General features: G+C 43.6%; 1 protein-coding gene and 2 non-coding genes across 3 annotated transcripts; 1 reads left to right on the top strand and 2 right to left on the bottom strand.

The window, feature by feature from the left end:
• Positions 1 to 2330: 2330 nt before the first annotated feature.
• trnar-ucu (transfer RNA arginine (anticodon UCU)) lies at positions 2331 to 2422 on the bottom strand. Its single transcript is given in 2 exon segments — positions 2331 to 2366; positions 2386 to 2422. It is a non-coding gene; the product is annotated as a tRNA-Arg (tRNA).
• A 518-nt stretch (positions 2423 to 2940) lies between these two features.
• Positions 2941 to 3013, top strand: trnak-uuu (transfer RNA lysine (anticodon UUU)). The gene has a single exon. It is a non-coding gene; the product is annotated as a tRNA-Lys (tRNA).
• A 1174-nt stretch (positions 3014 to 4187) lies between these two features.
• Positions 4188 to 26789, bottom strand: LOC106602767 (protein PAT1 homolog 1). Its single transcript, XM_014195611.3, has 18 exons — positions 26682 to 26789; positions 25358 to 25460; positions 20523 to 21022; positions 18545 to 18625; positions 18087 to 18299; positions 17382 to 17489; positions 16946 to 17032; positions 14114 to 14316; positions 13754 to 13898; positions 12738 to 12855; positions 12345 to 12442; positions 9289 to 9348; positions 8656 to 8801; positions 5993 to 6152; positions 5700 to 5825; positions 5406 to 5497; positions 4894 to 5043; positions 4188 to 4495 (listed from the first exon to the last, which is right to left on the bottom strand). The coding sequence occupies exons 1-18, from the start codon at positions 26694 to 26696 to the stop codon at positions 4474 to 4476; spliced, it is 2427 nt and encodes an 808-aa protein (XP_014051086.3). The 5' UTR covers positions 26697 to 26789; the 3' UTR covers positions 4188 to 4473.
• Between the last annotated feature and the right edge of the window lie 14 nt (positions 26790 to 26803).

The following is a 26803-nucleotide window of genomic DNA, read 5'->3' as shown; positions in this document are numbered from 1 at the left end:
GTGACTGTTTTATGAAAATCTGGGAATATTTGTCCAAAGAAACATTTCTGGTTGGTCTCACGGAATGTAAAACAGTTAGGAAGGGATATTTAAAAAACGAGATTGAGTGAAGTAGCAGCAAATATGTTGAATTAACAACTAATGAGCATTGAGAGGCTCACAAATGTCACAAAATTACCGTATTTCATTAATTCTAATACCGCTAATTACCTAGGCCTACTTTTGTATCGCTTCATCAGAAGCACGCTTTTTGTAAGTAGACCTAGTTAGTCCCAACTCAAATCAAATCAAATCTATTTATATAGCCCTTCGTACATCAGCTGATATCTCAAAGTGCTGTACAGAAACCCAGCCTAAAACCCCAAACAGCAAGCAATGCAGGTGAAAGAAGCACGGTGGCTAGGAAAAACTCCCTAGGAAAAACTCCCTAGAAAGGCAAAAACCTAGGAAGAAACCTGTCCTCCAAGTTTAGCTGTAAATAGAAATGTCATTGGTTGACGATAGGCCTATGACATTGGCCTACCTCTAGTCTTGCGCTGCGCAGAATATCAGATCTCAACAATGGAGAGTTATTTAAATGTCACCATTAGGCCTACCCCACCTTGTGATATATATCTTGTCATAAGCGCAACGTGATTCCAAGAGACAGGTTGGAACGTCTATATAGGACAAATCAACTTTTTTCTAAATAAGTGGCGTTTGAATTTGTTGATTTAATGCGGGACATGATTGATTGGTTGCGGTAAGTGGGAGGAAGGGCCACAATGAGGGAGTGTGTGTGTGTGTGTGTGTGTGTGTGTGTGTGTGTGTGTGTGTGTGTGTGTGTAATGTCCAATGATATTTTTTCCCCCTTTTTCGTCACTTTTTTTTATTTATAGATGTCCCTGATGGGTTCCTGGCTTTCTCCAATGACCTTCCCACAGATTTCTATTACCTTATTCAATCTGACTAGTGTTCCATAGAGCACAAAACCACCCAACAATATTAAAAGATAGGATGGACTCTATATAGCATTGATAAAACGACATCACGCTAAACAATGTCCTCCATATGCGCTGCATATACATATAATAACTTCTCACAGCACAGGTCGGGCTCCGCTATAACATAGAAGTTTCTGCAGCCCACTCAAACACGCGCCATCTTCTGGTGCCAATATGTCTGGCTATTGAACTCTCTCATCTCCCTGACCTTGGCCAACTGACCTCTGATTGGTTGCCATGTTGCTGGGCAACTATTATTCTGATGCCAGACATATTTAGCCAATCAGCTGCAGCCAATTATCTGGTTTGTATCGATTAGGCTACTTTGACCTGTCTCCACCAGTAAATGTGCCCTTCACCTCAGAACTTCTCCCATCCAAGGAATTCCACCTGTGGACACCTTTTTGTTCTACAACCTCTGGACTCCTTAGTGTCACTGCCCATGTATGTGGACTTTGTGGAGCCAGAGTGCCTTCATTACTTCAAGTTATATTCTCCAACATATTGTATATTCCTGTTCCCTATATGTAACAATCCCTTTATTACATTGTCACTAGCCAACTATACCTAACTGTTTGCCAGTATAACTTGGTTAGTATTTCACCTGTATGTAATATGCCATGTTACATCGCCTGTTTTGTACACTTTTGGTTGAGTTATAATAAGTAGGCCTATTATATTTTGGTTGTTGTCTAATTAGTAACACCAAATATGTTATATGTTATATATGTGATAACACCCTTGCCATTGAAACATATAGGCCTAAAATGTACCGCATCCAATGCGACTACCGCTTCCAGTTGTCATTATTGTCATGTGACCATTCCAAGATGGCGGCTCCCATAGCCTAGTTTATATTAGCATGCTAGTGTAATTAGCCACATAGCATTCCTGTTAGCATGCTAACGTTCTAATTTATGCTTGTTTATGTATGGATTTATATTTTTTATAGTGTTATGTTTTAGCTTACACTGTTCATAATGTATTAGCCTTCTGGGTGGTGCTCTCCTTTCACGGAGGTTTAAAGCAGTGTTCTCAAAGGAAAAATGCCCATCACTCAGTAGTGTTCGTCATTAATCCCCATGAATTGAAATAGGCCTACCTTGGACATTGACGTGACAAACAAATTTAAACCCTTCAAAGTAATTTGTTACCTAGATTATAATGGTCTACACTAACTATTATTGCAATGTTATTTAGATATATGCTATTAAAAATGGTTTTATCAAGTAAAAAACCTGACGTGAGAAATGCATAGACATTAAAATTATGTTTGATATGCCCTGAGGAGTATTAGGAAAAAATCGCGTGGGTTGTACATGCAAATACTGAAAGGCGCAAAAGATGCGACTCCGGTGGGACTCGAACCCACAACCTTTGAATCACTCCTCAAGTGCTTGACTAGAAGTCCAATGCGCTATCCATTGCGCCACGGAGCCACCTGTTGATAGGTTACGCGCTAGCTAATATAAAGCAGTAACGATGCTTTTCGTATAGCTTTTGTGTGTACACTAGTTACTAACGACGTCACAATGGTCGCGTGAAAGAAGACAAGTGTAGATGTCGAGTGCTGTTTTTGTGTACATACAATAAACAACTCAGTTAACAAAATACAATGCACTCGACATCTTGTTTTTAAGTGAATAAAGTATAATCTACATTAGCCCAGATAATATTGCCGTGGTATGCATTGAGTAACAAATTACATTTGCTGGTGGCTGCTGGCCGAGATCTGAAACAGCTTAAGTTTAGCTTGACACGGACGAGTTTTGCAGTAAATGGAACAGAAAGGGACAGCTCTTTCGCATTGTCAATAGAGAAAGAATCACATGTTGTTTAGTGAAACAAGTGAATATATAGCGCTAGCTGACATTGTGAATATGAACAGCTGACCACTAGGTTGGAACAGAGTTTTAGAAATGTGTTGAAATAACATACGTGTCTCGCTGAAGCAAGAGCCCGGATAGCTCAGTCGGTAGAGCATCAGACTTTTAATCTGAGGGTCCAGGGTTCAAGTCCCTGTTCGGGCGATGCTTTTAATATTTTTACCTGCTAAATATTGCTGGACAATCTACATTTCGTTAGCTAACTAGGCGGCTGAACGAGAATTTTGCACTCACAGGCACCTTGAAGACCCCGCCTAAATTGTATTCTGTGTTTACACTAATTCGTTGTATTCATAAGGTTCGTTTCTTATATTTACCAGTTTGAAAGGCCTCCAAGCTGTAATTATGTAATAATTCAATAAGTCAATAAGAAATAAAGAATAGCAGTCTACTTTTACAGGATTTGATTGGAATATCACTTTCGGGAACTCTGAACGTTTCTCGATGTGGGGCTCATCTGGGCATTTCCCAAACATGCCGCTAGGTGGAGACATTGAACATGTACTGTTTGTCTTTTTGGGCTGACAAAGGCACCTTTTCAGTACACAACACAGATGCGCGCGACTTTTGGCTACATAAAGAAAGCCATCGCCATGGGCCCCAATTCAACGTAGCCTAGAATTACGTTTCTATTACTTCTAAACTAAATACATTTGAGTTCTCATAGTGACTGTTAAAACGACATTGTCAGCCTAAGGTTATATTTGGTGGTGATCTTTGCAAAATTATTTTGGATGTAGCAGTTAGCTAGAACTCTAACGCTCCATTGACAGTCTGTAGCAAGTTACCCCGAGACATTTTACTTGAAGTTGACGTGCTTAAGTATAATGCAGGTGATTTGCAATGACATTCATACAAGAATTACAATCCAAAAGTTGTGTGAAATGCACTCATAAGTAACGTAACGTTAGATGAATGTTTTTTTTCTCTGCAGTTCTATGATAACTCCCGTCTTCTGCACCAAACTTGCAGTAGTCACCCTAGTGTGGCAATGTTTGCAAACACAAAGTGGTCTATAGGCATCTTATTTCCAGCTTCTCTGAATGAACAATATTGCTATTTTTGGGAATCCTGCAACACAATATCATCGATGCATGTGTAAGTGACAGGCAAGGTTATTGAATGATAAATGAATGATTCTAACACAATATATGCAATTCAGCATACCCTTCTATTCAAATCTATTTATAGTAGAGTGCATACATTTTCATGTGGCCTTTGTGTGAATCGAACCCACGACCCTGGCGTTGGTTGCTCCACCTTGTTGGCTGCTAGACTTTCACAAATGATATGAGTGAAACAAACCATCACAAAACAGTTGTATACAATAGAAATACTTTTAATTTGATGTTTTATCACAGGCATCAACGTTAACAAGATAAAAAAAAAAGCTGATTTTATTTTCTCTCAGTTCATAGCTCTCTCGCTCACTCATACACGCATCCCCATACACACCTAATGGACAAAGAAAAAACTGACAAGAGATTCTGCTGGATTAAAATCATCATCAACCCTAGTAGACATCCTACTCTCTTCTGCACACACACATACAATAGTGCACGCACACGCTTCAACTGGGGTTTTCTTGATGTCTGGAGTCACTTCTACCTGGACAATGTGGAGATCCTGAGAAAGACAGAAGGGATTTTGTGTGAAAGTAGTGAACAGAAAAGGGTTACAAAGTAAATATCAGGATGTCAAAGAAGACAGTGGTGTCCGAAATCCAATTCCTCCCATTCAAAATTGTAGTCATTTAGGAGACGCTCTTATCCGCTAGGCTAACTGCCGCCCTCATTCTTCCTGAAGTGTGTGTGACAGAGTTGAAATTCCACCTCCAACTGGGGCGCAAACTCACAACCCTAAGCACCTTAACACAATGTACTCAAAAAGCGGCAAGGCATTGTGCATGTGAACTTGTTTACCCCCCCCCCCCCATGCTTTTCAAATCATTGAATGGGGAGGGAGGAACGGCACACTTCAGGGAGAATTGAAAGTGGGCTAAGGACACGTGAGACTGTACTCACTGTAACTTCTCCTGCAGCAGTTCCAGCCTCTGTCGGTCTACGTAGCGCGAGAAGAGAGAGAGCAGGTTGGGAGGGGTGAAGAGAGGAGGGGACAGGGACGAGGGGGGCACGTTGAGCAGCTCCCTGGTCACAGAGAACACCAACTCCGTCCTGTGAGAGAGGAGGGAAAGAAAGGACACAGACAAGGTGGAGAGAGTTAGTACAATGCAACCACAATAAACAAACCTTAGTGTTTTGAACATAAAAAAAAAATATGTATAGGTTTGTAGTTGTTGTGTGTGTTTCCAAACCCTGTCGCTAGGTGGCGACATTGACCATGCATCGTTAGCTATTACTGGTACCTTATTTTTAGCTTTCTGATGGAACAATACTAGCTAATATTGATATATTTTATATTTAACAGCCATTCTAAATTTTGCCAATGAAAACACACACACAAAACACACACACACACACACACACACACACACACACACCAGTTTCTGAATTAGTAAAAGGAGGGCTGTGCTCACCATCGATTGTCATCCATGAGTTGACAGTTAAGGTCGGAGCTTTGCATTCGCTCTCCTTCACTCAGGATCAGGTAAAGCAGCGTCACACCAAACTGGGAGGATGGAGAGAGGAGAAAAGGAAAGAGATGGTAGAAAAGGAGAGACGGGGACAAAGTGAGTGCACTGACTTCATGCCATCATGGCCTTATTTATCATCATTGAACCTTAACCATCATCACTGCTGGACAGAGGAAGGTGCACTATTTTGCATCATTCTAACAGCAGGCAGATTGTATAGTGGGTCAGTGCAGGTACCTTATTTTGCAACACTTTGGACAGTTGACCCTCGTTGCCTTGCAGCTCCTGCAGCAAGTCTGTGAGGGCGGCGCTAGATAAGGAAGAGATCACCACGGCAACGGGCTCCACCAACCAGCACAGCGCCTGGGGGAGATGGGAGGAGCAATTATAGACCACTTACGAGCATTATATACATCTACGTAGGTGAGTCTGTGTGTCTCTGTGTGGGCTTGAGCATCTCATTGAGAACATCATTTTTCGCAATAAAGATCCGACGCTAACCAACTGTGTGTGTATGTGTGCCTCTATACCTGGTCCTGTTTGTCTTTCTTGGCCAGGGCGGGCAGGTTCCGGGCAATCCCCATGACAACGGTGGCAGCCTGCAGCGGAGGCAGGAAAGGGATGAGCCTGGAGATCAGGCGCTTTCCCTTACGCACCGACATGATCAACAGACACTGCTCGTCACTCACTCTGCAGGATGGGGGGGACAGATGGAGGAGAAGGAGAGTGAGTCTCTGGTGAATATTACTGATGGGGGAAGCAAAGCTTTTCGGGACAATTAGGGTTTCTGCCAAATAGTGCCGGGGGAAAAAAGTTGACCACCTGAAACTTAACAGTGAACATAAGTGACTGCTGGATCGCTGAGGGAGCGGTAGAGATGCAGGGTATGGGGGGGTCATGTTGTCACCCCCTCCTCTCCTCCCCCTAATTCCAAATCATTCCCTAGCCCCTTCACCCTAGGCGATCATGTACACTACCGTTCAAAAGTTTGGGGTCACTTAGAAATACCCTTGTTTTTGAAAGAAAAGCAGATTTTTTGTCCATTAAAATAACATAAAATTGATTAGAAATACAGTGTAGACATTGTTAATGTTGTAAATGACTATTGTAGCTGGAAATGGCTGATTTTGAGTGGAATAGCTAAATAGGCGTACAGAGGCCCATTATCAGCAACCTTCACTCCTGTGTTCCAATGACACGGTGTTAGCTAATCCAAGTTTATCATTTTAAAAGGCTAATTGATGATTAGAAAACCCTTTTGCAATTATGTTAGTACAACTGAAAACTGCAATAAAACTGGCCTTCTTTAGACTAGTTGAGTATCTGGAGCGTCAGCATTTGTTAAGGGGTGACTCCGGGATGCTGGCCTTCTAGGCAGAGTTGCAAAGAAAAAGCCATCTCTCAGACTGGCCAATATAAAGAAAATATTATGATGGGCAATTGAACACAGACACTGGACAGAGGAACTCTGCCTCGAAGGCCAGAATCCCGGAGACACCTCTTCACTGTTGACGTTGAGACTGGTGTTTTGCGGGTACTATTTAATGAAGCTGCCAGTTGAGGACTTGTGAGGCGTCTGTTTCTCAAACTAGACACTAATGTACTTGTCCTCTTGCTCAGTTGTGCACCGGGGGCCTCCACTCCTCTTTCTATTCTGATTAGAGCCAGTTTGCGCTGTTCTGTGAAGGGAGTAGTACACAGCATTGTATGAGAACTTCAGTTTCTCACATGGAATAGCCTTCATTTCTCAGAACAAGAATAGACGGACGAGTTTCAGAAGAAAGTTATTTGTTTCTGTCCATTTTGAGCCTGTAATTGAACCCACAAATGCAGATGCTCCAGATACTCAACTAGTCTAAAGAATGCCAGTGTTATTGCTTCTTTAAATCAGAACAACAGTTTTCAGCTGTGCTAACATAATTGCACAAGGGTTTTCTAATCATCAATTAGCCTTTAAAATTATACACTTGGATTAGCTAACACAACGTGCCATTGGAACACAGGCGTGGTGGTTGCTGATAATGGGCCTCCGTACGCCTATGTAGATATTCCACTCAAAATCAGCCGTTTCCAGCTACAGTAGTCATTTACAACATTAACACTGTATTTCTGATCAATTTGATGTTATTTAATGGGCAAAAAAAGTGCTTTTCTTTCAAAAACAAGGACGTTTCTAATTGACCCCAAACTTTTGAACGGTAGTGTAGATCTGAAAGGATCGGTATAAGCTATATTAATTTACACCATATTTCTTACACCTATCATAACCCTTCAGATCTACACAAATGTCTAGGGAGGAGCAGCTACAGTCAATTTGGAATTCAGGGAGCCATCCTTCCTCACCCAGGCTCTGACGTTAACGATGGCCCGCTGCCCCGGGGACAGTAAAAATGTGTCGGCCCAGTGGATCTCGTCAACTTCTCCGCGCATTTTTGCGTTCCAGTTCAACATTTACATGCTCTGTCGCAGTCTACTATCGAAAACTACACGCAAAATGATTGTCCGTTCATTCAAGGACCACCACACTCCCGCAAGTCACAACTGCTCGAGCAGAATAGGAGTTCATGCCTTCACACAGCACACGCGGGCTGTCCAGAGCAAAAAAGAAAGCGCTCTTCAATCCACTCGCTGCTCTTATTTATTTTAAGGAAAGTGATTTACAAAAGTAAACCTTCAATAGCGAACCTACTGCTGGCTGCTGATAGATTGCAAAAAGAAAGCAAAAAAAATTATTCAAAAAAACACAAAAAAACACCTAGCATTCGTTTTGACCAGCCTACTGGAGCCAGATAGCTATTTTCTGGAATGCATTAGTCTTAAAGGGGTCTCACAACGCATGTTTTGAAATGTAAAAAAATTGAATTCTCAAAATGTCATAGTTTAGAAACAAAATTATTGCAACTAATTCAATGTAATGACTTATATTTCCTAAATCTTATTACACAGCTTTCTCACACCATAATAACAATATGTAGCCTATTACTAGCTGAATATAGAGAGAAAGCATGCCAACCTATAGGCCCTGCATGATCTTAAGGCATTTTAACTATCCCAAGTCCGGGGCCAATAGATTGTTGGCCAGTGACAAAATGTTTGACCTTGCTCACCTCGTCTTCCCACTCCTTCCCCTTGAGGGAGCTGTAGAGTGTGGGTCTTGTCCACCCTCCTCACCTACCCCATCCCTCAGTCTCACCTGTCGTCCCACTCCTTCTCCTTGAGGGAGGCGTAGAGCTGCAGCGTGTGAGTTTTGTGCTGCTCCAGCAGGGCCTCTCTCTGCTCCTCCGGCGTCTGCATGAAGCGCTTCTCAAAGTCCTGCACCTCCAGCAGCAGACTGTACATCTGATGGAGAAAAAGAGAGAAGGGGAGGGAGATGGCGTTAGGGTCCCCAGAGAGCGAATCTCTCGAGATTGTTTTAGGGGGAAACCTGGTAACATGAAGAATAGTGCAGCGCTTCATACAGAATATAGGTAGTGGTAACTGGTTACAAATCTGAAAAAAAAAAAACATATATACATACATACATACATACATACATACATACATACATACATACATACATACATACACACTATATACGCTCCCAATAATTTTATAGGCATCACCAACGTTTAGGCACATAGTAACTGCTAGCTAGCTACACAAGAAGGTACTAACACAAGATGGTTACAAAGAGATAATGGAGTGTCTACAGATATAATACATTAAGAGTGAGAGCCCTGCAGATGGTTCAAAACAGGCAGAGGAAGTTCAAATCAAGGTAACATATCATCAATACAACCACAGAGCTGTAGAGACAACAAGTCATTCTCCCCTTCCTTGTCTTTACCTTCTCCACAGTGTAGAGGATCTGCCGTCTCTTATTCCACACCTGTTTCTCTCTCTTCTCCTGTGTGGGACAGAGGGAGCGGTTAGAGGTGTAGAGTAATGTACTACCGCAGTGTTTCCCAACAAAAATGTGCAAAAAAGATATATATTTTTTATGTTGAAGTTATTTCAAATATTAATAGGCAGGAAAACATTTACTGAGGTCACTGGTGTGGAATCTCTATAGTTTATTTATATGCCTACTTTTTAAACTTAAGTTTCGGTGCACATTGCCTCGGCTCGCCTGTTGACCCTCTGCGCCACACTAGTGGCTCACTATTTCAGCTAACAGCTAGCTTTGAGTAGAAACTAGCTATGGCTCAATGGCTGAAACGCACTGTTTCAAGCAGCAGTAGCAGCACTAGCGCCAGCTCAAGTGAACGCTTGGAAAAAATAAAGTTGACAAGTCAAAGAAGCGTCAATTTCAGAAACAGTACGTCCTCTTCGGTGTCACCTCCTGTACCCTCTGCGGCGACGTGCTCTCAAATAATTGCATGAAACCAGCCCATTTACAACAGCACATCAGTACCAAGCCTCTTTCCTGTGTGGGTAAGACCAGAGTTTTCCGTTTTCCAAAGTGGTCAGAATTTAAGTTAAGTCGAGAAAAATGAAAGAACGCGACCAAAGCATTGGAGAGGCTTCATATGCTATGTCGCTACTTGTGGCCAAGTCAAAAAAGCCATTCACTATAGCCGAGGAGTTAATTTTGCCTGCTGCTGCTATCCTCACTGAAACTATGATCGATAAGACAGCAGCTGATGCACTGAAGACAGTACCATTGTCAAATAACACGATGTGCTGTAGAATCGATGACATGGGCATTGATATTGTTGATCAAGTGGTGGGAAAGTTAAATTCCAGTTAATTTGAGCTGTAGTTAGATGAACGGACGGATATCAGTGGGGAAGCCCAGTTGTGTTTGTGTTTGTGAGATACAGGGACATTTAGGAAATGAATGAGCACCTTCGATCCGGTGAGAAGCTAATGGGGAGAAGTACAGGATGAGTTTCACGTTATTGACAGCTTTTTCTCAGAAACCCTGTGAACATGTGATAAGAGAATGATCTAATAAAGGTAAATGCATAATAATCCATTATGAATTAGTAGTTATGTAGCATGGATAATGAATAATCAATGTACTGAACGTTAGTCCCATAAAGTCTAGTAGAGGCTGGAGAGGGAGAAAAATGTGTGTGTGTGTATTTAGTGGGCCCAAGGGAGCAGTAGACATGTGTGTGTGAGACACCGGGAGTAGCCTTCAAGGTTCTCCTAATCTCTGGGGAAAGGAGCAGGCAGTGCTGGATAATGATTAACAGTGGTGGGAAGTCAAGGGGGAGATACTGTTCACCTACTGTTTGTGTGTACGTGTGTGCGTAGGTAATCTACTGTTTGTGTGGAGGTGTGTGCGTAAACGGAGAGAGAGGATAAAATTAAGTTCTTTGTGTATGTTGGGCAGAACGTTCTCTGAATAAACTGAACAGACCTTTTGCAGAAAGATGAGTCCTTGCCTAATTATTCTTAACCCAGTGTCTTACAAACCCTGGGGATTAGTCAAGGCTTATTGATTGTTAATTATTATCATTAGGATATAAGATTCCTTTGACAACATGTGTGCACGGATGTCGCGGCATCAGTGACTGGGAGAGTGAAAGGATTAATTGCCCGCATAAAGTCAAGCCGGACGTTGAATGGAATCGCTATCAAAAAAGGCAGTGAAAGTGATTAACTTTATCCAGTCCCATGAATCACCGACTGTTTGGAAGGCTCCGCGGAGACAGCGGGACTGAGTACCAGCAGCTTACTGCTTCACACCGACGTCCGTTGGCTATCCAGAGGGAAAACGCTACAGAGGCTTTTCGAGCTGCGGGCCAAAGTGATTTTCTGTCTGAGCACTCGCCCTTGTGGCCATGTTGGAGGGCACAGATCAGGTACCCCGCCTTGCTGATGTGTTCAGCAAACTGAACAACCTCAATCGAACTCGGCAAGGCAAAGACACACGCATTCTAAACATGTATGACAAAGTGTGTGGATTCATAAAGTAGACCAAACTCTGGGAGAGGAAAGGTGAAGAAGATGGGGATAGAAGCTGTTTCCAGCAGCTTGACACCTACTTTAAAAAAAAAAATGTATACCGGTGATGTTGACAGAGCTCCTATGGTGCAAATTGTAAGCTCACATTTATCCAAACTAAGTGAGTCCACTCCAACTTCCCTGACATTGAAAACAAGTCTGTTAAACTTGACTGGGTGAGTAATCCTTTCATGACTGACAGCACCAACAACAGTCCTACCAGACTGCAGGAAAATCTTCTGCATGTGTCCTCAGACCGTGGCCTGAAGATGAGGTACTCGGAGACAACACTGTTCTGGTGTGAAGGAAATGTACACAGAATGAACTGCTGCCCTTTGACTCTGCATGCTTATATGAAGTGAGATTTTCATCCGTGACCCTAATCAAGACCACATACAAGAACAGACTCGACTTGGAGAAAAGCCCGATCACTGCCGTTGCCACACGGCCCCCAAGACTGACAAAGATGAGTGAGAGACAGCGTAAACTTTCCCATTGATTGGAGATGTATTGTATTGGGAGAATGTGTATAAAATGTGATCTTTGTTTTTGTATAACTTTACTTACAGTAATACATAATTCGCAGTTATAATGACAGACTAATATTGATATTCAACCTAATTTAGTCCATTTTACACCTAATCTTGGAATCACGGCGGCCCTACGCGCATGAGAGGGTACTTCAGGCAAGTTTTTTTTTTAGGGGTAAAAAAATGCTTGGGAACCACTCTACTACAGTACCCATAATAACTAATGTTGTCCTGTCTCCATATCAATCTAGGAACAACCGACAGTATCATCTGGAGTAGCGAGACAAAAACAATATAATAAGAACAAAGCGTGATAAGGAACAGGGAACATACGTCAGAGACAAACCAGCAGGCGATAGAATGGCAGAACTCATAAGACACAGGAGTTTGGAGAGATTGTGGCGTGTGTAGTAAGTACCTCGTCATCAGTGCGACTGGTCACCACTGTGTCGATCATCTTCCTGGGGTTGTTGACGCTGGACACAGTCAGCTTACCCAGTGAGCCTGCAAACTGCACTGTGGGGGAGAACGATACACACGTATGTTACAAATACATCCTCAAAACACACAAAAGGTGATGTGATGATTACTCATTTAAAAATCTGACCTTGGTTAAAAGAGTATTGGTTTTCTTTCTAATACTAGATTGAGCTTGCCTGGTGCAAAGGAATCAATGCAATAGTCCCAAAAGTGCTAACCCTGCCAATTTGGTACACCAGGTAGAGTGCCAAACACTATTTAACTGAAACAAATATATACTATTTGATCCAGGTTATTGATCTTCCTATCCTTCTTTTGATTAATGCCTTACCTGGTCTGTAGGTGTGTTCCAGCTTGGCCACCTGGGGGGTGATGAGTTTGGTGGTGTGCTCCTTCCTCACGCCGTCTCTGTCTCTCTCCTGCCTCTTCTCCATCTTCTCAAAGTAATTCTGCAGGCCAACACAAAATTGGCATCCATTTATTTACACATTTGTGCATTTAATCCGCCATGAACAACTACTGAAAAAAAGTTTCCTTATCATAGAAATCCAATAAAAATGTATTAGGATAATCCATCCTAAAACTATTTATTAACACTCAATTAAAAGGTGGAACTCTGACAACAAGGCCAGTGGGACCTATCAGAAGCAGGTGAACAGGGATTAGACTGAGGTAGACAGCCAAGTGGAACTAATAAAACGATCTGAATGACAGGATTGGAACAGTGGTTTCCCTGGCATATATTCTGATCTCGTTTATGACATGCTCCCTCCTTATAGGTCTATCTAGGCTGGTAGCGATCAGATAGAAATACAATGTGTAGATCCAACATGCTTTTCTGTCCATGTAAGGACTGGTGTCAGCTCCATAAATTATATGTTTATTTAATCCCATTCTAGGTTGGTCAGTAGGACAGAAGGTGACGGAACGATCTGACAGAAACAGATTGTGTAGATCCGACATGCATCTCTGCAAGAGGTTGTGTCTGGTTTATAACTAACATTTCTATCCGCCTTGTTCAGAACCTCACGCCCACCTGAACACAGGTAGAAAAACGGTTTGCAACAAAATGACAACGAGCGTTAATTGGACCAAGTCTAGGTAGTCATTCCCCGTTTCAACCCATTTTCTTCCATTGGTGCCTAGTGAATACAACACTCGCTCATGTTCATTAGGGCACACAGAATAAAAAATAAAAAACAAAGTTTTAAAAGATTTCGCACCAGAAAACAAAAACAGGCGTTTCTTATGGGACCAAGTACTCGCTCCCGGTTTCAGTCCATTTTGTTCCGTTTGGTGCCTAATGAACAGGACCTTGACTTTTTCCATTGACTTGGCTGTACTCACCTGGTAGTAGTAGTCATCCAGGTAGGGATCAGTGCTCTGCAGCTGCATCATCTGGATCTTGGCCACCCACTCCTTCTCCCTCTGGGTCATCAAGTTACTGTAGGGGTCCCTGCTCCGCCAGTCCCCCACACGCCCGCCACGCTCACTGGGGAGAGAGATCATAGAGGAGGCAAAGTGAGAAAGAGGCTCCACAGCTGCAGGTTACTTGAACATAATGCATTAGCAATTCAAGGAAATTTGTGAGGCAATTTATGGCAACAGCACTGTGGATGGATATGGAGGAGACATGCGGATGCTGGGGCAACTCAAATTATTTACACACACACACACACACACACACACACACACCAGTCTACATACCCTCCTCTACTCTGCATCCTCTGGGTGAGCATGCGGCGGTGCTGGGGGTGCAGGTGCGTGGTGTTGTGCCGGATGATGGGACAGGGTACGTGGTTGTGGTGGGGACCCATCCTGTGTGGAGGGGGCTGGCCGAAGAAGGGCCTGAAGCCTCCGCCGCCAGGCAGCAACGGGGGGCCCTGACAGCCCCTGGGGAAGCCAGCAACCTGAGAGGGGAAAAAGAGAGAGAAGGAATGAAAAACAATAGATAGAGGAAAGGAAGGGAGGCTGGCATTGAATGTGTGTTGTGGCAATTCACCACTAAAGACTCAAACTCAACGTAAATGAATCAATCTTTATTAACAGTTCACAAACGCAATCCAAGCTTGATAAACTCTGAAAAGGGCGTTCCCTTTCAGTCCTTATATACAAACAAGTTATATAAGCATGATTTACATGATTCATTATTAACGTTGGTTCCTGCATGTGACTGACAAGGCTCCTTCTCTTAACGGGGACCTTGAAACTGAACTCCTTTTGGTTCCCAGAGCAATGTTCTGGGCGTACTGGCAATTGGTCTGAGGTGGTCACAGACACCTGCACCAACCAAGATAGAGTGAGAGGAGATTTCAATTCAAGGCTCTCTCTTCAGACAAAATGTTCCCTCACGCGTGTTTATGCAAACACCCATTTTACATAACAGTATATAAGTTCATAGATATGTTGTACATGTGAATCATTTTTGCTCATAGGGAGTGTGAATGGGGTGTATTCCCTACACACCAAACGGAAGCAAAAGGTCAAATAGGGAGGGACCAAATTACCGTTGCAACAATTTTTAAGTGCTACGGTGTGCACTTATGAATGAATACACCCCAGGTGGCCTAATTTTTGAGTGAGACGGCTCAAGGGGAGTGCATTCAGGTGTACAGATGAGAACACAGGTGAGTGTTTGGTCCAGTGGAGAGTTTAAAATCAAATCATCTCATAGCATGTAAATCTTGGTGGGGCAAACTCACAAAACAAGGTTTTTTTTATTTTTTTTATGCAAAGCCACAACATAATACATTCATTGGACTATAACAGTGACAAACAGTACCCACAAACTGTTAGGGCCTAAATAAAGCTGTCCCAACACCTTACCACTGTTACACCTGGCTATCAGCAGAGCCTTGTCTGGCAGCGAAACAGTTCCTTCAGCCTCATTAGCTGATTTGGCTGACTTGCTTAAACAAATGTGGTTTCTACTGACAATTGAGATGTACAAACAATGGCATAAAGGGGCGACGAGCGAATAAGAGGCAATCCGTCATTTCGATTAAGAAATTAATGAGCGAGCGACTATGGACGTAGTCAATATAACTATTTGTTCAGCACTTTTGAAATGTACTGCGACAGAATTCAGAACATGAGCCGTTCTTACAGTGTTCTCCCTGTACACCAAGTCAGAACCGAAGGATAAATAAAGGGGGCATATAAGCTGACACTGAAAGCTCTAACAATATTCAATGATGACATTTCTCAAAAACAGGCTATAGGCTACATGTGCACCACCAAGTCAGAACAGTAGGCTAAATTATGAGGGGAAAAGGGACCAAATTATTAGGGTGAGGCACATGGTCTACTAACAGCTTACTACACAACATACACTTAGTATTACTTCCTTAGCTAAAGCATGCATATCCTCCTGGCATATTACATAATTTATGCAGCAGCATACAATACATTTGACTCACCCTGTGGTGCTCACTTGAACAGGAAGGTGGCACGGTGGTCCATGGTGGGCAAATTTTGTCATCAAAGTCTGGCATTCTCTGGATTCATGGTGCTTTCAAGACAACTGGGAACTCGGGGGAAAAAAACAGGTTGAATCAGGCCGAGCTCTAGAAAGAGGCCAGAGTTCCCAACTTGGAATTCCGAGTTGGATGACCGCTCAAAATGTATTTGCCCAGTGGGAACTCGTTTTTTCCGAGCTCCCAGTTGTCTTGAACTCACTGAAGCCTGAGATTTCCGTTCCGAGTTTCCAGTTGTTTTGAAAGCAGCAGAAGTCATGTTGAATTGACAGCATGGCCAATGTTGAATGTTTTCCTTTGAAGCTTGGAAAACAGACCCTTAAACCCAGACTTGGACCACACATCCACTCTACTGAATAGCAGGCTAGTGATCGCTTTGCGATTTCCAACTTGTTGTGTAATCTTTATGTCCAGTGGCCGATGAGCACCGATACATTTTATCTATATTTACTCTTCATATGACAAGGACTGAAAAGGATTTGCCAGTAGGTTGTCGACTTGATTCATGATGACTGCTAGCTGGATAGCTAAGATTTTGAAAGTATGATGTTGACATGATCAGTCCAATCAAAGGTATGGTAGATATAAAGCGAATTGACATCATTTTATCTGTGGCCAATGACCTTGAGCCTTCTTGGATGGGCACTTCTTAATGTTCCTTTGGCAGCATCCAAGGGGCTTGAATTTTCAAGCTCTCCCCATAGAATTTGCAGTGACATAGTGTCCCCATGAGTGACAGAACACTGAGCCAATCACGGCGCAATGAGAACATTACCAACCCCTACGCTCCATATTTTCCGCTGGCTGCCCCACCACGACAGAAGGCACTAAGTTAGGCAGAAACACCTGCATTTTGGAGCTGCCTTACTCAAGAAAGGAAAAAAGAGACAATGGTTGTATGCAGCTTTATTAACTCAATGATAGATCTAGATCGATAGATCTAGAGATATATATATATATATAACATTGTTTGCAAACTGATGTGACACATTAACGCCAAAACAACACGCTAAACTCTGCCCCACCTGACCTGAACGACGGGTCACCACTGGTTGAGTCTCACCTGAGAGTTGAGCATCTGGGCACGTTGGATCTGGGACAGAACGGGGCCCACGCCGGCCGGGAATGGAGGACGACACAGAGGAGAGTTCTAACACAGACAGAGAGAGAATCCAACTCAGAACCAACACTGACCTGGAACCTGCATCTGCAGTGAGCTAGAGAGTCCATCCATGAGCCAAGCTACTGAGCCAAGCTATTGAGCCAAAGCCAAGGTAGCTGCTATGGAATAATTCATATTTTGTATTTATTTATATATCCACCCTCACGGAAGTAACTGACCATGAAAAGCCAACCCTCATTCAACAATTGGTCAAAAACACCACAACAGTTCAAACAACCAAAATAAAACTTTACACTCCTCATCACATGCCCCACCTAATAAAGCAAGGGAGGGCTGGAGAGCTAGTCAAAGGAGAGAGGGAGGTAGAGGGACTCACAGCCATGTTTAAGAGGGTGTTGGGGGAGATGCGCTCAGGGAAGGAAGGGGGGTAGCGGTGTTGGTGGTGGACCGGGGCTCGCACATGAACGGTGGTGGGGTGGTGGATCTGCAACACACACAGGATAGGGATTCAATACAACTAATTAGCCTGTAACTGTACACAGAGGGTTAACTCTGGCTTTACAACAGATAGGATGAGAGTAGAGGCAGAAAAAGGATGATAACAGCAAGCGCTAATAGTATAATACAGTGGTCTCAAACTCCATGCCCGTGGGCCTCCATAGTGTGACTAGGGGGCCAGATGTGGCCCGTGAACTGGAAGTTTGAGACCACTGGTCTAATAATTATGAAAGGGGATACCTAGTCAGTTGTACAACTGAATACATTCAACGGAAATGTGTCTTGCGCATTTAAACCAACCCCTCAATCAGAGTGGTGCAGGGGGCTGCCATAATAACTGCCTTGTTCAGGGGCAGAAGGCCATATTTTTACCTTGTCAGCTAAGGGATTTGATCCAGCAACCTTTCGGTTACTGTCCTAACACTCTAACAGTAGTTACTTCTGCAGAATAATGCCATATTATACAAAACTACATTGAGTATATTTTTAATATATAAATGGGAGTATTTCACATACAGAGAGATGATAACAGTCCATAATGATTACTAAAAAGAGGGAGAAAGGGCAGCATTCTCTCACTGACCTGCTGCTGATGATGATGATTCATAGCATGACTCATCGGCTGCTTGGGCGGAGTCCCGATAGGCACAGCCCTCACTGGTGGGCTTCCAATCACGGGAGAGGACGAGCGAGGCGGGGGGGCCCTTTCCGACAAGTCCCGCCCATCCTCGCTCATAACTGGCGGAGGCCGATTGGGCAGCCCCACCTCTTTGATGATGGACATAAGTGGACTGTCCTGGAAAGAAGAGAATTTAACTTAAAGATCAAAATCTATAATCAACTATTAATAAAATTGCTTTAAACAAGACCTGGTAAGTCATTCAGAGTGCAAATGTACCAGCTATATTGTTTTTCATGTACAGTACAGGGTCACATTCAGCAAGGCCCAACGTAGCTAAACCGTTTGCAACCGAAAAGCAGTGTTCTTATTTGACAAATTCAGGAAGTACATCCCTGTTACAAAACAGACACGTGTCTTACCTCCATTTGAGTGATTAGTCCAGGGGTGACGCTCACAGGCCCAAATCCCATGTTGTTCTCCCAGATATTGTGTGAATTCATCTGAAAGAGAGAGGCAGAGGAAGAGAAAGTGTCAGAAGGCGCCGCTCCAATAGCGATGCATAATATTCATCCCTCATTGAATCAGCTGATCGTTCTTTCTCCAAACCCTATAACGTAGTTCTGCAGCATATAGAGCTACAGAATACTAGATCAGTGGTTCCCAAACCTCTCCTTGGGGATCCCCAGACATTGCACCCCTTCTCAAAAAACCTACACTCGATCCCTCCGATGTCAACAACTACAGACCAGTATCCCTTCTTTCTTTTCTCTCCAAAACTCTTGAGCGTGCCGTCCTTGGCCAGCTCTCTTGCTATCTCTCTCAGAATGACCTTCTTGATCCAAATCAGTCAGGTTTCAAGACTGGTCATTCAACTGCTCTTCTCTGTGTCACGGAGGCTCTCCGCACTGCTAAAGCTAACTCTCTCTCCTCTGCTCTCATCCTTCTAGACCCATCTGCTGCCTTTGATACTGTGAACTATCAGATCCTCCTCTCCACCCTCTCCGAGTTGGGCATCTCCGGCGCGGCTCACTCTTGGATTGCGTCCTACCTGACAGGTCGCTCCTACCAGGTGGCGTGGCGAGAATCCGTCTCCGCACCACGTGCTCTCACCACTGGTGTCCCCCAGGGCTCAGTTCTAGGCCCTCTCCTATTCTCGCTATACACCAAGTCACTTGGCGCTGTCATATCCTCACATGGTCTCTCCTATCATTGCTACGCAGACGACACACAATTCATCTTCTCCTTTCCCCCTTCTGATAACCAGGTGGCGAATCGCATCTCTGCATGTCTGGCAGACATATCAGTGTGGATGACGGATCACCACCTCAAGCTGAACCTCGGCAAGACGGAGCTGCTCTTCCTCCCGGGGAAGGACTGCCGTTCCATGATCTCGCCATCACGGTTGACAACTCCATTGTGTCCTCCTCCCAGAGTGCTAAGAGCCTTGGCGTGACCCTGGACAACACCCTGTCGTTCTCCGCTAACATCAAGGCGGTGACCAGATCCTGTAGGTTCATGCTCTACAACATTCGCAGAGTACAACCTTGCCTCACACAGGAAGCGGCGCAGGTCCTAATCCAGGCACTTGTCATCTCCCGTCTGGTTTACTGCAACTCGCTGTTGGCGGGGTTCCCTGCCTGTGCCATCAAACCCCTACAACTCATCCAGAACGCCGCAGCCCGTCTGGTGTTCAACCTTCCCAAGTTCTCTCATGTCACCCCGCTCCTCCGCACACTGGCTTCCAGTTGAAGCTCACATCTGCTACAAGACCATGGTGCTTGCCTACGGAGCTGTGAGGGGAACGGCACCTCCGTACCTTCAGGCTCTGATCAGTCCCTACACCCAAAGAAGGGCACTGTGTTCATTCACCTCTGGCCTGCTCGCCTCCCTACCTCTGCGGAAGCACAGTTCCCGCTCAGCCCAGTCAAAACTGTTCGCTGCTCTGGCACCCCAATGGTGGAACAAGCTCCCTCACGATGCCAGGACAGCGGAGTCAATCACCACCTTCCGGAGACACCTGAAACCCCACCTCTTTAAGGAATACCTGGGATAGGATTAAGTAATCCTTCTAACTCCCCCCCCAAAAAAAATATAGAGATGTACTATTGTAAAGTGGTTGTTCCACTGGATATCATAAGGTTAATGCACCAATTTGTAAGTCGCTCTGGATAAGAGCGTCTGCTAAATGACGTAAATGTAAATGTAAAATGATGATGTAACCAGCTCACCTAGTCAAGACCTTGATATTTAGTTGACAAGTTGAATCCGGTGTGCTTAACTCTGGCATAGATCAAATACATGGAACGGCTGGGGGTCCCCAGGAGAGGTTAGAAAACCACTGCACAAGACACATTGAGCTACAGCGTTACTACAGTAGAGTATACTAGATTGTCTCACCTGTGGCATGGGGGCCCCCCCTCGGCGTAGGAGGTGCTGATGCTGCTGGTAGCTAAGCAGGGAGGGATGCAGTGGGCCTGGGGGCAGCCCCGACGGGGTCAGCTGGTGGTGGGAAGGGAGCTGGGAGGGGTGGTGGTGCTGCTGGGGCATGGAAGGGGGAGGAGGGAGACCAGTGGACCGGTCACCAGGCCCAGCTGGACCACCCACGCTGGCGATGGCCGGGTCTGCCCCAAGAAGCAACATGGCTAGGGACTCAGCTAGGTCGCCTCCCCCCCTCTCCTCCAGGCCCGGAGGGGGCATCGAAGAGAGGGAGTGATGTGGTAGGGGAAGGGATGACGGGTGGGGGACGCGACTGGCAGGAGGAGGGAGTTGAACGGTGGAGGAGTCTCCTCCTCCCATTCCCCCCATCCCTAGTCCCCCTAGACCTAAACCTCCGAGTCCGTCGTTCTTTCGCTCTTCGAGCTCTGCGAGCCGCTTGTGCTCCTCCTGCCAGTCATCATCTGTGGGAGGTAATAAGTCATTCCATTATTACAGGTGTCATCCAGGTAATAAAGACTGACTGACAATGGGGGATTTTAACTGATAATGGTAACGTTAGCGATGAGGTAAAGGACGATATTTATATCTAACCTTGGGTGCAGGTGTGTTTCTGGTTTAGGCAATTCCTTTGTCACGACAGAGATTTTACGATGACCACAGCATTGAAGCTAGCTAAAGCAGAAACAGACTTGTATATCCTTGGCTCCCGAGTGGCGCAGCGGTCTAAGGCACTGCATCTCAGTGCAACAGTCCCTGGTTCGAATCCAGGCTGTATCACATCCGGGCCGTGATTGGGAGTCCCAGAGGGCAGCGCACACCTGGCCCAGCGTCGTGTGGGTTTGACCGGGGTAGGCCGCCATTGTAAATAAGAATTTGTTCTGAACTGACTTGCCTAGTTAAATAAAAGTTCAATTAAAGGTTCAATTAAATACAGGAAATACTGCATGTACTGTATGCACGAAAGGCTTGGATATTTGTTGCAGAGTGTAAATGATGCTTTCGTGGAAGGTACTATGCCACGTACACCCTTGTAGACATATTTCCTTGTAGTCCTATTTGGCGGGGAAACTGAAGCGGACTGTAGCCTATTGCCTGTTCCTGAGTGTATTTGTTAATTTTTTTGATTTTAACAATGTGTCTGTTTGCTGCTTTTCATTAAATCATATATAGCTGTTCTTTATATGGCCTAAGTTAAGTGTTCATTTGGGCAGAATATTATATACAGGCTACAACATACCATATTTTGATCAGTTGTGAAAATACAACAGTTCAAGCAGAAGTTTTTGGGGTAAAAGGCCGACATTTCAACGTCTTCATTTTTAAAGAAAGACTCATGAATATAGAAATGGAAACATTGTGATTTTAGAGAGACAAAGTAACAATAACCTATGTTTAAGGGGACTACAACATTCAACCTGTTACTGGTCTCTCAACATCAGGTTAATCACATAATTCAAATGAAATCAAGTCACATGCACAATTTGATTGCTCACCATTTGTTCAGTGACATCAAAAGGAGACACACATTGGTTCTAACAAGAATAAATCTAGGACAAAAACTTTGTCTTGACATTTCATAACCGGATTACCAGATCATTTTTGTTTATAAGCCCACTAGACAACTCATTCGTTGTCATTCTAAATGTCCTGAATAATGGAAAGGGAAATACCGCTGGGTGTGGCACAATAGCCTACACAATTGCACACAGTGGACTAGGCGACGCACAGAAACACATGAAAACAGCCAGCAACCGTTAAGCGCGCCGTCAGAACGTTGTCCCGCTGATAGCGCCTCAGGTTTCCATGGGCTTCTTATCGGCCAATTGATAGACTTTCCATATTGGTTCCGATCACTAGTAGCCTAATAATACTCCTCCAATCTATAGAGATACTCAATATGTTGCTGACAAACAGCATGTTCAAGGCCCTCAAGCGATTTGGCCCGAGTAAGCCGCTGTCCAGAATATCTAATATAGTCAAAACAGAAAATGAATCAATCTGCATAGCGCCTTACTATTAAACATATAGACTTATGCGGTTTGAGTATAGGTTTCAAGGAAATAATATTGTAGGCCTAGTTTTATTATATTGATCATTTGATTCTAGAGCAAATTGAAATAAAATGGTATTAAAAAAGGTTGCAAGAGCTTTGTTTTTTGCTATTGAAATGTATTTGTCAGGTAGCCTAGGTTTATTTGTTATTAGTATGTTTACAGATTAGATTGTTCAAGTAAACTGCCCAACCCAGTAGGATTTATTCTGTCAACACTGTAGAAACTAGATAAAAGCTATAGAAGACTAGCTATAGTAGACCCATAGGCAGGTTTAAACCAGTTCCCCAGCCAGCTGTTCTACGCACTCTAAATCACAACCTTTCCATTTCTATAGGCTAGCTAGTAAAAAAAGTTGGCCTTTAACCACCAAAACATTTTACACAATATTCTGCCCATATGAACACGTTTATTTTAGGGCATAAGTGAACCAATTTCGGTAGGCTATATATACACACACACACACTACACGCAATATTCTGACTTGATCAATCGCATGCAGCTCAGATTATTTTCTTTATAGACAATGAAGAGATATCAATGTGTGAAATAATATTCATATGGCCTACTTCCCCAGCCAATCACACACACACGGGCGCGGGCAAAAGAGTCGCCGACAAAGGAGTTTGCTTCTGCTGCAGAATAGAACACGTTGCGGCGGAGCTTCAGTAAACGATAACGTCTTCTGTGCCTTTGTCATTCAGAACGAGAAGAGTTTGTGGTTGGCTCAGTCTTTCATGCCACCAAACAATCGACGGACAGACATGCATAGCTAAGCATATGCCTTGCATTCTGACAGTCTCAAAACAGTAGGGCTCACCCCATTTACTCAACTGGTCGATTGTTTGGTCAATAGGCTGTTGGTCGACCAAGATGTTTTTGGTTGAGCAGTCTAAAGCATAGAAAAAAATATGATGGCACGAGACACCTATTTGATTCACGCCTATCTCAGTGGACTAATCCATTGCGGAGGTCGCGGGGATGGCACACCAGTATCACCAATAGTACATTTACCGTTAATAACCATCATTCTAAACTACAATGGTTATGTTTGGTTACAGTAATTTCTGAATGCATTCAATATATTATTATTACTACAGTCTTATACCATTCTCACTGTTGGAGCGGTCACGTTGTTTGCGGACCGCACAACCTAGGCAACACTTGTGAGGAACAAGTTGTTTTATTCATTGGTCGTTTGTTTGTAGCGCTCCTGTCAATGTTGAGTAAGGACACGTACCTGATTATACAGTGAAGTAGGCCTAGGCTACCTGGTCTGTGCCTAAATGTAGGCCTATAATATGTGCCCAATTGGGGATCTGATAGCATTTCTGATTGTCTTACCTCACCACCACAGTGGAACCTCAAATAGCAAGTAAACAAAGTCTGTTTTTACATCCATTGAGAACGACAATAGTAGCCCATTTGAAAAATCTTCCCTGCTCTCTCTCCCTTTCAATAACCACTCAACATGAAAGGGGGAAAGAAATTGACTGCTCCGATCCAGGGGAAACGTCATAAAATAAGCCTACCCAATTACTTCTTATTCCGTATGCATGTTCAGAGCAGGAAACTGAGGGTCCAGAATATTTTATTCAATGTTGCAAGTGCCAGCAACAGGTCAACCCAAGTTAATACAATGTTTCAAGTTCGTTGGAGACAGGCCATGTATAGCCAATGTGATTTATAGGAGATTTCTTTTGGATCAGGATATTTTCTACCTGCAATGTTTTTTTTGTTGGCTTCATCTAGGCTATTTTTTACATAGTTAGCAATGGCAATAGAAGTTACTTTTAGAATTTTGATTAACCACATGATAATGACTGAGATATGAAGATTATGGTAAATTACAAAAATCATAACTTTCACTCAGAGCGGTAGAAAAAGTAAGATAAATTGAAACCCCAAATGGAAAAGGTTGCTGACCTCTGGTGTAGCCTATTAGCAGCGGAACAGCAGAATCTGCTTAGGCTAGCCGCAGCTGGAGGAAGAGGGTCAGGAACTGTTGTCCCCCCCCCCACAGTGTGCTCAAAGCATTAGACAAACTCAATAGCCTACATATAGTTGATTTTATTGATTGGTCGAAGGAACAGACGACAAGGTTGAACATGATTTTTTGTTGTTGTCGGAGACAGTCCTTCAAAACCATACAACTTTACAATGCGTGAACTTCCTATTCTTTATGGGCTCGTTTCTCAAACATAGCTTTAGCCTAGGAGAAACATAGTTTTCGAGAACTCATGGGGACTTACAGCCGTTCCCCCCTTTGGGTTCTCAGATGCTCCACGTGAACTACAATCCCGATGCTCTGTTTTAACGTAATCCTTGCTTACGGTTTTGGAAACCGTTGGAACTTAACTTTTGTACCGGCGAGAAATAATCTTTCAAATACAAAAGCTACACTTACTCTACGCTGTTTTGCAAAGTTGCAGTAAAACAGCCTCTCGCCGAGCTACCACACATCCTCTCACCTTGCGCTCGCATTCCCATTAGACCATTCCATATTTCTGGTCAGAACCAGGTGTTATTCAAAAGAGAGCTGGGGTGCAACTTTGCTAAACTTTTGTATTATTATTGTTCATATGAAAGTTACTCTCCAAATGTTTCCAAAACTGTATCGTGTGCGAGGTGTATTTGCGATTAGACAGGGGGCATTTTCCTAACAAGGCTAAAGGGGATGTCCAATGGCCCAAGGTTATTATAGTCTTAGGCGTTTTAGTCGGTTGACGGGCAATTGTGACTCACCGATGGCTCCATCTCCGAAGGTGTCGTCATTAAACTGGTCAATCTCATCTTCTTCTTCTACCAGCCCCTCCTCCTTCTCCAGGGTACAATCTTCATCAAGGGACTGGAGGGAGAGAGAAATTAAAGGAAGTAAGAAGTTAGGGATGAGAGAGAGGAAGGCGGGTGAGAGAGAAATGAGATATGAGAGAGATATGGATGGATGACAGAGAGAATATGAGAAGCAACAAGGGATGTAGATAAACGGGATATTGAGTGTTGTTTAAGGGAGGGGATGTGGTGAGATCATCAAGAAATGGAAAGATTTAAGAAACAAGTCTAGTATGTTGTTTTTCGTCAAGAAAAATATTTTATTTAAACAAATGTCAGAAATAGGATTTCAGTTAGTTATATTCTGGTCAGATTTTCAGATTTCTTAGCAAGCTCCTCAAGCAGAGACTGACATTATCCGCAGTTATGGCTCTGAGCACAATATTACAGATTTCCCTCAATTTGATAGCGAACTATTAGAACCCTGTAGAAATACTATTCTGACTATTTCGAGAACCCACGTGGATGGGGGAGGTCAATTTTGCCAGCTAACGTTAGTTAGATCCACAACAAGATTGATTGGTGCCACTAGTTTAGAAGGTGGTAGCCCAAGATGTAACGTCACTGTTATAAAGTTATACGCTAAAGCTATGAAAATGCTAGTTTAGAAGATGTGGAACACTTCAGCATTTCACAGGCAGAGTGATCCAAGTCACCTTTACCAATCGACTTACTTGTCAACAATTACTTGTATTTCCATTACAAAGTGGCATAACTATTATACTTCTTAACATGTTACTGTACAGTCAAACATGAGCCATCCATCTAGACATCTTATCCCCTATCAAGACAATGTTTCCCAGCCAATATAGCTTAACAGAAAAGCTAGCTAACGTTAGCGTGAAAGGCTGCGCAAACTAGCTAGCTAGTTACATCACACGCTATCCAAGTCGATAGTGTCGAACTTGGCACATTTCCTCAAAAGAAATCTACCCTTCTTTAGTGTTTGACTTTTACGATAGAAAAAAATGAAGAAAAGCCCGACAGCCATGACCATATTCAGTTCACTGGACACACAGCAGGCCCGTGATGGGCGGGGGACAATATGCCAGGGAAAGCCTGGTGCTTGGTAGGCCGCACGGAGGAATTTTATCAACGGAGTCGATAAACAAAACCCAAAATCCCCCAGAAAATTGCCATATTGGCCACAGTTCAACTCGTCTTGAGGGAACGCTAGCTAAAATGTCTACAGAAATTGCCTACAGAAATTGCCAGACGTAATATAAACACTGCTCACCTGAAAACGGAACATGTATCTTTAGTCCGTGAAAGGTACAATTCTCCCAAGTGTCTCTTGAGGAAGGCTGCGCGCAAATTACGCAGGTTCGCGTGAGCGCGGCCAAGTCTATGTGCACGAGT

Source organism: Salmo salar, chromosome 04, assembly GCF_965601325.2.
Source record: "Salmo salar chromosome 04, fSalSal1, whole genome shotgun sequence".
In the NCBI taxonomy this organism is placed as follows: domain Eukaryota; kingdom Metazoa; phylum Chordata; class Actinopteri; order Salmoniformes; family Salmonidae; genus Salmo; species Salmo salar.
This window is presented reverse-complemented; position numbering and strand designations above follow the sequence as displayed.